General features: G+C 48.0%; 1 protein-coding gene across 2 annotated transcripts; it reads left to right on the top strand.

Moving 5' to 3' along the window:
* The first annotated feature begins 245 nt into the window (after positions 1 to 245).
* On the top strand, positions 246 to 4,502 carry SP8 (Sp8 transcription factor). Of its 2 annotated transcripts, none has more exons than XM_030549318.1 (2): positions 246 to 412; positions 1,265 to 4,502. In XM_030549318.1, the coding sequence occupies exons 1-2, from the start codon at positions 392 to 394 to the stop codon at positions 2,720 to 2,722; spliced, it is 1,479 nt and encodes a 492-aa protein (XP_030405178.1). In that variant the 5' UTR covers positions 246 to 391; the 3' UTR covers positions 2,723 to 4,502. The 2 variants fall into 2 exon arrangements, with proteins under 2 accessions (XP_030405178.1, XP_030405179.1); XM_030549319.1 differs by having other exon boundaries at positions 246 to 813.
* Positions 4,503 to 10,406: the final 5,904 nt, after the last annotated feature.

The raw sequence follows: 10,406 nt of genomic DNA, 5'->3' as shown, positions 1-10,406 counted from the left end.
TCAAGAGGACTGGAAAGGGGGAAGCAGAAATGCACTTAGGTATTTGCATTGAGTATTTGTAGGCACCCTGTATTCGTGCACCCTCCGTTAAATTTGCAATCTCTCTCTCTCTCTCTCTCTGTCTTTCTTTTTGCAGAGCCGCTGTTGCTGCCGCGCGGCTGCTGAATGCGTTTGGTGGTGCTGATGACCTCACGCAGTAACGTATCTGAGAGGCCCGGCGAGGCTGTAGATTGGCTGGCTGGGACTCAGCGGCACTTCAAAGCCTGAGAGGGAGCTACAATTGTGGTGGAATGGGCGGAACTGATCATTGTATTGCACACCTCTAAAAAAAACACTGCCTCTGATTTATCAATATAAAAAAGATCCTCTGAGAGGAGGGCACTTTTGTGTGATGGCAACTTCACTTCTAGGGGTGAGTCTAAGGATTTTTTCTCTTGCTGGTTTAATTAGTTTCTTTTTATTGTCGATCGGAGGGGGTTAAAATAGCCCCTGTCTTGACCAGGGCTATCAGTCTCCTCTATTGAGGTTTTTTTTCTTAAGTACAAGCGAGTTTAGGAGAAAAGAAAGGGGGGGGGAAGGGGCCAGAGTCACTTTTCAGTGTGCAGGAAAAGGTCTTAAGGGCATTTGTAGAAGCAACCTACAGCGCCCGGGCTGTGCTGTTCCTGTATCCCCGGTGAAGTGTCCTCTCTTCTTTACATGTGACTGCTGGAGGAAAAAAGCAGCACTTTCTCCGTCCGTGTGCAATTGCTAATTTGCAACAGATTGTGGTTTTCTTTTTCCCTTTAACATTTTTCAGCCCGTCTCGTCCAGCAGGTACGTTGAACTTGTATGTTTGTTTATTGGTACGTAGATAAGACTGTCTAGCAACTTTTTGCAACCTAGTCTTTTTTTGGCCTGAGAGAAGCGAATCTCTTAGTTCCTGGGGAAAGGAGGACAAGCTGCAACGTAGCTGCCTCCGGGTTGAGGGGCTTTAGTTTTAGCATCGCGGAAATAAATAACTTTTTTTCACTCCCTCTAGGTTTATCAGCGTTAAAATACCCCAGCTAGCCGGAGGCTACATAAACCCCAACTCTCGTTAGCCAGCCCATTTCAGAGGAAGCCCGGAAAAAACTTTCTCTCCTTTCTCTGGGGTGGTGGCGATGGAGCGAGCCTGGGTCAGCGGTTTGGGGAGAGGGGCAGGGGCGCGATGGGAGGCTGGCGGACGGGAGCTTTGTTTCGAGAGCAGGCTCTGAAGCTGATGCCCTTCTTGTCCCTCTCTCCGCAGGAAGAACCGAGGTTAGGCTCGACTCCTTTGGCCATGCTCGCCGCCACCTGCAACAAGATCGGCAGCCCCAGCCCGTCTCCCTCGTCCCTCTCGGACAGCGCGTCCTCCTTCGGCAAAGGCTTCCACCCCTGGAAACGCTCCTCCTCCTCCTCCTCCTCGGGCAGCTGCAACGTGGTGGGCTCCAGCCTGGCGGGCTTCGGGGTGGCGGGCGCTTCTCGGAACGGCTCCTCGGCGGCTGCGGCGGCAGCGGCTGCAGCGGCGGCGGCGGCCGCCCTGGTCTCGGACTCCTTCAGCTGCGGCGGCTCGCCGGGCTCCAGCGCCTTCTCGCTGACCTCCAGCAGCGCGGCCGCCGCCAGCTCGCCCTTCGCCAACGACTACTCCGTCTTCCAGGCGCCCGTGAGCTCCGGGGGCGGCGGCGGCGGCGGGGGCTCGTCCCAGGAGGCGGCCACGCACCAGCCCGTCTTCCTCTCCAAGGTGCACACGTCGGTGGACGGGCTGCAGGGCATCTACCCGCGCGTGGGCATGGCGCACCCCTACGAGTCCTGGTTCAAGCCCTCGCACGCGGGGCTGGGCGCTGGCGAGGTGGGCTCGGCTGGCGCCTCCAGCTGGTGGGACGTGGGCGCCGGCTGGATCGACGTGCAGAACCCCAACGGGGCGGCGGCGCTGCAGGGCTCCCTGCACCCGGCCGCCGGGGGGCTCCAGACCTCGCTGCACTCCCCGCTGGGCGGCTACAACTCGGATTACTCGGGCCTGGGCCACTCGGCCTTCAGCAGCGGCGCCTCCTCGCACCTGCTCAGCCCCGCCGGGCAGCACCTCATGGACGGATTTAAGCCCGTGCTGCCCGGCTCCTACCCGGACTCGGCCCCCTCGCCGCTGGCCGGCGCCGGGGGCTCCATGCTGAGCGGGGGCCCCGCCGCGCCGCTGGGGGGCTCGCCCCGCTCCTCGGCTCGCCGCTACTCCGGCCGGGCCACCTGCGACTGCCCCAACTGCCAGGAGGCGGAGCGGCTGGGGCCGGCCGGGGCCAGCCTGCGGCGCAAGGGGCTGCACAGCTGCCACATCCCGGGCTGCGGCAAGGTCTACGGCAAGACGTCGCACCTGAAGGCACATCTGCGCTGGCACACGGGCGAGCGGCCCTTCGTCTGCAACTGGCTCTTCTGCGGCAAGCGCTTCACCCGCTCGGACGAGCTGCAGCGGCACCTGCGGACCCACACGGGCGAGAAGCGCTTCGCCTGCCCCGTCTGCAACAAGCGCTTCATGCGCAGCGACCACCTCAGCAAGCACGTGAAGACCCACAGCGGCGGCGGCGGCGGAGGGGGCAGCGGCGCGGGCGGCTCCGGCAGCGGGGGCAAGAAGGGCAGCGACACTGACAGCGAGCACAGCGCGGCGGGCAGCCCGCCCTGCCACTCCCCGGAGCTGCTGCAGCCGCCGGAGCCCGGCCACAGGAACGGCCTGGAGTGAAGGCTGCGGCGGGGGGCGGGGGAGACGCTGGGGCTGGGCGCCCTCCCCCGCTCCCCCGCGGGAGTAACTGTGTAAAGGGGCCGTGGACATGTAAGTAACGTGCATTGTGTTCTCGGACACGCTCCCCAGGGCCTCCCTTCCCCGCAGCTTCCAGCCCCCTCCAAGCGCTCCTCGCTCGCGGGTTAAGGGGAACGCGGGGCCACACAAGAAAAGCTCTAGGGGAAAAGCGACCTAGGAGGCGGCAGATCGGGACAAAACAGCGCGAGCGAGTCCGAGATGGGGGCCAGCGTAGCGTGTCTCATTGAGAAAGCTGGGGGCAGAAACCGCCCAGTGCTGCCACTTGAAGCATTTGGGTGAAAATGTGATTGGAGGCTTTTCTTTCCCCTCAAAAAATAAATAATAATAAAAAATCCTTCCGTGTTTATTTAAAAATCACCTGCTCTGCAGCAGTTAAATGGCCAGTTCACAGGTCAAGAGCTTTTTACACTTCTAAATAATAATTAAAAAAACAAAAACAAAACACCCCAACCATCAAAGATACGCCTGGGAGCAATTCAAAAGTTGCCGAAGAAGTTTCGGGCTTGTTTTCTGGCTGTGGAGGGAGTGATTTTGGAGTGTTATAACAACTTCAAAGTTTTTTTATAAACACATTTTGCAGTTGTTGTTGCTGAAACACAGCCCTAATGTTGAATTTAAAATGATCCCGATCTGATAGGGTTTTTTTTTAAAGCACTGCTTTCCAGTGAGACCAGCGCGACTGTATTTATCCTTTTGAAAAATAGGTTTCCACCCCACTTTCCAAATTTAATCTCGTTTGCTAGTCCACCCGTCCATTTCTATAGTTCCCGTTTCTGTACATTCACACGGTACGCCGAAAATAATTAGAATTAAATTTATTTTTTTGGTAATTAAATTCAAATCCAATGAAGAAGCATCGTTGGTTTCAAGCGAAGCTGTAGATCGAATGCCAAAAAGAGGATGGTGGGGACAAATAGGGAAATAAAATATTTGTAAAATACATCTGAATCTAATGGTTTGTACAACTGGGGAATCGTTCTAGATTAGCTAACAATTAAATATAACTCCACCAATGTATCGGTGTGAGGTGCAGTTGTTCAGGAGACGATTTTGTATAGTATTTTTCTTGTACATTACTTCTAGTAAATATTTGAAAATATATTGAAGTACACTTGAGCTTTTTTTTCTTTTGTCACGAGAAAATATTAAGCGTTATTGTTGCAGTCCAAGTTAACTGCCTTTTTTTTTTCCTGGACTTGTTTCTTGAAGTGTATCCTCAGACCGCACTTCAGGATATAGTTTTTGCTTGAATATTAATTTAGATAGGCATAAACCTGTAAGCAAACAATATTTGATAAATGTTGGATGACATTTAATTTAATGGAGCATGTACTTATTTGCATTTGCTGGCAGTTCAGGTATAGTTAAAGTGAGAGTTCTCCTATATTTCATAAAGTGGGTTTGCCAAAACCCATGTGTTAAATAAACTGTCCAAGTGAAACTGAACTAACTGGCCTATGTGTATTTCCTAAAAATAATATTGATAAATGTTAATAAACACTCCTGACACTACATTAGCAGTTTGCAAATGTTGCAAACTATTTGTCTCATTGTAATGTTGAAATAATTTGGATATTTCACATTGAAATGGAAAGCCTTTCGCTGGAACATTTTAGATTTGCATTTTAAATGCATGAAATATGTAATTGATTTTTATCTGTAATATTTTAAATGGTATTAATAAACTCCAGATAAAACATTCCATTAGGTCAGTTAATTGTTTTTTTTTAATGCAGTCACTGTAGGTGGTTTGTTATTTACCTGAAATTCCTACTGTCTGAATAATTCTCTATATTTTAATGTCAACAAGGGAATACAAGGAATCAAATCTAATTTTATCTAATGTGAACTGCACTTGAGACATTAAAATGGGTAATTAGTCAGTCTGTATGAAAACTATAGTAATAGCTGAAATTAAAGAAAATGCATTAGCATCTACTATTGACCAATGTGTTGATCTTTTGTGTATGAATTAACTGGGTTGCATATACTTCTTTCACTTTTTCCCCTTCCGTCTAGTTCAGATTGATTATAAACGGTCAATGTATATTAAAAAGATGATGATTTCTTAAAAATCCAAAGTAAAGAAATGTTCTGGGGATGTGTTTTAGATAGCATAAGACCACCACCTCTACCCACAGAAAGTTAATTAATATGATGAACTCCAACTTTGTGTAGGGACTGTGGGGAAAACTATGTTTAGGTGTTTAACTAAGTAAGTTTAATTGTTGTGTATAAAGAATTATTCTATCCTGATCCAGAGACCTTCTTCTATTGGGCCCAGAATCTGCTAATTTCAAGGACTATAGTTTATTAACATGACGCTGGTAAAGCCCAGGAGGACTAAAACTGTTGATATATCAGTTGGCTATTGTCCATAAATGTCGGTGAACACCACTGTAAAAATACTACTGCAAGGGTTTCCTAGAACTGAATATCTCTTATTGATATTATGGGAATGCATATAATTTTTAAATTTTGGTGAAAATTCCTAGTCAACTCTTCTTGCCTTAGAACTTTTTTCTCTTTGAAAACCTAACCTGTTCTATTAAGCATAGAACTTGCATTCTGCCAGATTATTGAATCCCTGTGAAATTCAGTAACTAAAGAAATATGTACACAGAACTGAGATTTCCACAATTGCATGCTGTGTCTGTATATGAAATATATAACTGTCTATAGCATCTTCTAACAATTGTAAAGGAATCATGCACCCGGGAACTTGATCCTATAAATTTATGGGCATTTAAAATAAACTAGAAACAGGAATGATTCTAAATAAGCTACATTTCTAAGCAGCCTTTTTACAAATGTAGATGTTTGAGGCCTGCAAAGTTTTCCATTGAAACAAAGCAACAGTTTGCTTTGTCTTCTTTAAAATGATGTTTAAATGGGATTGACCTATTTAAACATAGCTCTGTTTAAATCTATATGTAAAATGTAGTGGGTTTTGTCTAAATAAAAGTTTGGTTCCAAGGAATATGAGAATCATCTAAAAGGAAAGTTAAATGGTAAAGGTAAAAGCAATGCTTTTTCTGGTAACTCATAATAATGCTCCTTCGGTCTGTCACTTAAAAGAAAAGGAGGCTAACATGACAATAAATAGAAGAACTGATAAATTTATGGAGCTAGCTTTCTGGAATTGGGGCAGGTTTACAACAGGATCTACAAATGACAACACTCTTCCTCCTCCCCCAAAGGTGCCTGAGCTTTCCCTGTTCTTTAATGGACTATCTCTTTGGTGCTTGCAGGTTGTATAAGGGTAGACATTTTTTTTTCCTTTAACTTCTTCGGGAGCAAAAATTCTAATCTCCCTTTTGTAGCTTGATTTATTTTTACTAAACCCATCTAGTTAAGGGCATTGAGTTGTTTGATACCAGCAGCAAATTATCCTGCGTTTAAACCAAGCGTCGTGTAGATCAAGGTAGAATTAAAGTAGTTGCTGACCTTCAGGTCAAACCGGTGTCCATCAACTCACCTTCCAAGCGCCTTAGAATTATTGCGGCCATTCTCGTTTGCTCTTTGACCTTTTAAGTCTTTTCTTCCACAAGTCTGTAGCAATGTCTATCAAATTTCGTGTCCTACTTTTTCCTTTTATTCCAGCTTTTCATTTTTCATTTTTTCAGTTTAAACTTTTCAGCAGGGTAGAGAGGGGAGGTGCATGCTGTTGAGTTGGTTGAATAGTACTAGCGATTTCTGACTCTGCTTAAATGCGTTCTCTGTTTTCCCTCCATCCCCATCAGCCTAATATCTAAAGATAATAAACACAAAAGCTTATGCCCAAATAAATTTGTTAGCCTCTAAGGTGCCACAAGTACTCATTCTTTAAACAAATAAAAGGTTTCTGACTTGTCTTTTAAATCCAGCCTTTTTTCATTGAGAATGTAAAAAGGGAAATTAATGCTGAATAGTTCCTGCTATGCGGATCCATGTTACACCCGTCAACATTTTCATAGCCTTCAAGAAGTTAGTACTGTAAGAATGTAGGATGTTAATTCACTAGGTTTGAAAGTATATTATATGTGTGTGTGTGTGTGTGTGTGTGTAGATGGGTAGATGCGCGCTTGTCTAAAATTGGCATACTTCAGTTGTGTTTGGTGAGGCGACTTCTAATTTGGTTTTTAGAAGAAATAGCAAGGAAAACGTGTGAACGTATTAATAGCGTGGTGGCATAAGGTTTAGTGCCTCCAGAGTTTAATCAGATCTGATGAAAGGTTGAAACATTTTCACTCTAATTCAAAGTAGCTTGGTGTTTCCTAACATACCAAAGAGAGCTGCATAATCAGCTAGTTTCATTATACTCTCCTTTATTATATTAAAGGAACTCTTTAAGAATCAGAGCTTGATTTCCCCAACCTCCCCGAGGAAAAACTGATTGTGAAATATCTATTTTAAATCTCCAGACTGATTACTTTTAACTTTTCTACTACCGCCTGTTCTTTCTTTCTTTTATTTTCGTTCATTTTCTCAGGCTTTCTGGTTAATTTGCTTGGCACCTTTCAGAGAAGCTGTTTGTTATGCATCAGAAAAGTGTGTACTGGGAGAAATCACTTCAGTTAGCATTTCCGAGTTTCTAGTTCGGTGGCTTTTAAATGCTCTTTGGAACTATTCACTTTGCTACTTTTTAAAGATTCTTTTAGTTATTTTTTACCGGATCCCGATAAGTGCAGTTTAAAAACAAAACAACAGGAAGCTAAAGTCTGCTTTAAATAGAGTCACTCCGTATTTACACCTAGGTTACTGGAACCGGAATCTGACCATTCATTACTTTTGATAGGTGGATAGCTCAGCCAGAGGCATAATTATGTTGTATACCGTGTGCTTTGAAAGGGTCTTTAATGGACCCAGCCATAGTTTTTAGCACAGGCACTACTTATCTTCCACGAGAATCTCTTAAAATACAGTACAGTGAAACGCTCTACAGCAGGCGTGTGTTTCCTCATCTCCTCCAGAGGGCAAAGGTCACAAGTCCCTTCTCCAGGTCGCTGATTGAGCGCAGGCTCGGACCAAACGCCTGTTTTGGGGTGAGGACAGGTAGGGAGCAGAGGAATGTTCAAAATCATGACTCTGTCCAGTAGTTGACTCCACATTTCAACGACTCCTCCCTTACCTTGCCGAAGAGCCTCCTTCCCTTCTCAGGACAAGTGCTAGAAGCCAACTCCTGCTTCTTTCCAGTAGCGGATCCGATCTTACATTTTAATATTTTAGGAGCGATCCCTTGTCGCTCTTGCCTTTGCTCCTTTTGGCCAGCCCCGCCTTGTTAGGTATAATGACCGCACACGGCAATGAGCGCTGACAAAGTGGAGCTTCTCAGCCCGGAGTAACATTTCCTGGGGTTTCAGCACGTTTTAAACATTTCGCGTCACGGTTTATCCTGCGCGTTTGGATCTAGCACGGTGTGAATGCGGGAGGAGGCGAAAGCGGTCACACGGTGACTTGACGGGGCTCACTGGTTCTGCGCCCCTGCCAGCTGTGTCCCACGGAGCTGCAGCATCATGGCGGGACTTGGTTTTTTGGGTCCCCTCCTCCTCGCTTAGCCCCGAGCCTTGCTTTGCGCGACATACAACCCCCCTTCACCCCAGGCTGGATAGGCCGCCTGCCTGCCCCTGAGCAGGCTCAGAGCGCCACCCTGCGCTCTCCCCCTGCCGGGACTACAGGGCACTCGATGATGGGCGCTTTCCAGACGGGATTTCTCTTAGCCCTGCCCTGCTGTGCAGTACCAGGGAGCCAGGCGCCGGAGAAAGCTGCCAGGGGCATCTGGGGGCTTTATGCCCCGGACTTTTGGGTTGATTATTTTTTCATCAACTCCAGCTAGGCTATGGCCGGAGAAACCCGGGGGTAATTGTCAGGCCCGGCTTACACTGGGATGAGTAGGGACGGTAGGTCCGGGTAAATCTGGGCTTGGCCCTGGACTGTTGGGTGAACGCGGGGCCCCACGGGAGTTAATTTCAGTACCAGCGAAGAGGTTCGCTCCGCCAGTAGCTGCCCCGCTCAGCAAGGCAGAGGCGGATTGTGCCCAAGCTCTGTCCGCCCCCGCCCTTTACAGGGGTCCGGAGCAGTATCAGCTAGTGGGGCTGCCCCCCTCTCAGCGTCACTAGCCAGCTCCCTGCGCCCGGCAGCCCAGGCACCTACCCCGCCCCACTTTGGCTTCTGCTCCTAGCTGCAGGACCCGGCCCTTTCGCCCCTAGGGGAGCCGCTTGCTGCCTGGGCTGGAGTTTCTCCGACAGCCACGTTGCATTCTGCAGTCGCTTTGCCCCCCAGTTTTCCCCTGGCTGGGGCGGGGATTCTGCAAGGCGTCACCTCTTCTTGCTGGCCTGGCTTCAGGGGCTTTCTGGTCAACACCTGCTGGGCAGTAATGCTAGACCCAGGCCGGGCGATGGCTCCCCTGGGCTGCCCACTGAAATACCTTAAAAAAAAAACCTCGACTCGGTTTTTGGAGCCGAGACTCCCCTAACATTAGAACTAGGCCCTCTGTGATCGGTGCACTGAGCCAGCCGAGGTGGCCAGGTGCACGTCCTTACCTGTACCTGTTGCACTGATCAGCGTGATCACCTCTATTCCCATAGCCCTCTCCAGCGCTGGACTGGCTCGCTTTGCTAGGAAAATGACGGGTCTCTCGTAGGTTCTTACTCATCCTGAGCCAGCTAACGCTTAAGAAGCAACAGGCCTTCCTTGGGCCGCATATACCTTTACAAAGCGATTTCCCGCTGGCAGGGTGGGTGTAGCAGTGTGGGTCCCAGGCTATTAGAGAGACAAGATGGATGGGGTAATATCTGGTATTGGAGCAATCTCGGGGGGGGGGGTGAAATGGACAAGCTTTACAGCCCCTGTCTGCTTTATCTGTTATGATCTACTCTCTGATGGCATTTTTTAGTTTGTAATTCACGGGCCTCGCGTTTCAAGCACAAGATCACACAGTGGTTTATCGTGGAAATAATCTGATTAGAGACGTGCCTATCTATTCGTATACACACAACTATATATATTGACATGCTGCCCTTCAGCGTTTCATATGATTCTCTCATGCTGCAGCGTTTCTTTAAGCAAGCAAATCACTACCTCACCTGGGTTAGAGTCACACGCAGAATTGGGCTGAACGCCTTGAAATCAAAGCCATTCAGAAGTTAAACTGCCCTTTCTGAACTCGCGCCATTGTCCCTAGGTATTACCACACACAATAGGTAGCATCAGCGCCTTGCAGCATTAAGCACCGAGGGGTGAGTTGAAATTGAATTTCTTTCTTTGCTGACGCCTTCTAATGGGCCTCAGAAGGTGAATAATTATGCGGTGTAACACTTCACGGGTTGCTGGAGTGGGAATTCCCACTGAGCTGTCACCGACCAGAATCCCCTTGGTACACTCGATGCTAAATGAGGCTTCACAAGTAGCAGCCACAAGTGGCTTTCAGCTCTCTCTTTTACTGGGGATCATAGCCAATTCCCTCCCTTCCCTTTAGGAAGTCGTCTTTACCCCTCCGCTCGACTAAGGCTTATTAGCGACCTTTTTTCCCACTTTTGCGTTATCCTCATTAGAGGTTTTAATTGTTCCGCGCTAGAAGGAACCACGGTTTAAACATTCATTCTCCGAAGAAGAGCCCAAGCTCACA

The sequence above is a fragment of the Gopherus evgoodei genome, chromosome 2, assembly GCF_007399415.2.
Source record: "Gopherus evgoodei ecotype Sinaloan lineage chromosome 2, rGopEvg1_v1.p, whole genome shotgun sequence".
NCBI classification, from domain to species: Eukaryota; Metazoa; Chordata; order Testudines; family Testudinidae; genus Gopherus; species Gopherus evgoodei.
This window is presented reverse-complemented; position numbering and strand designations above follow the sequence as displayed.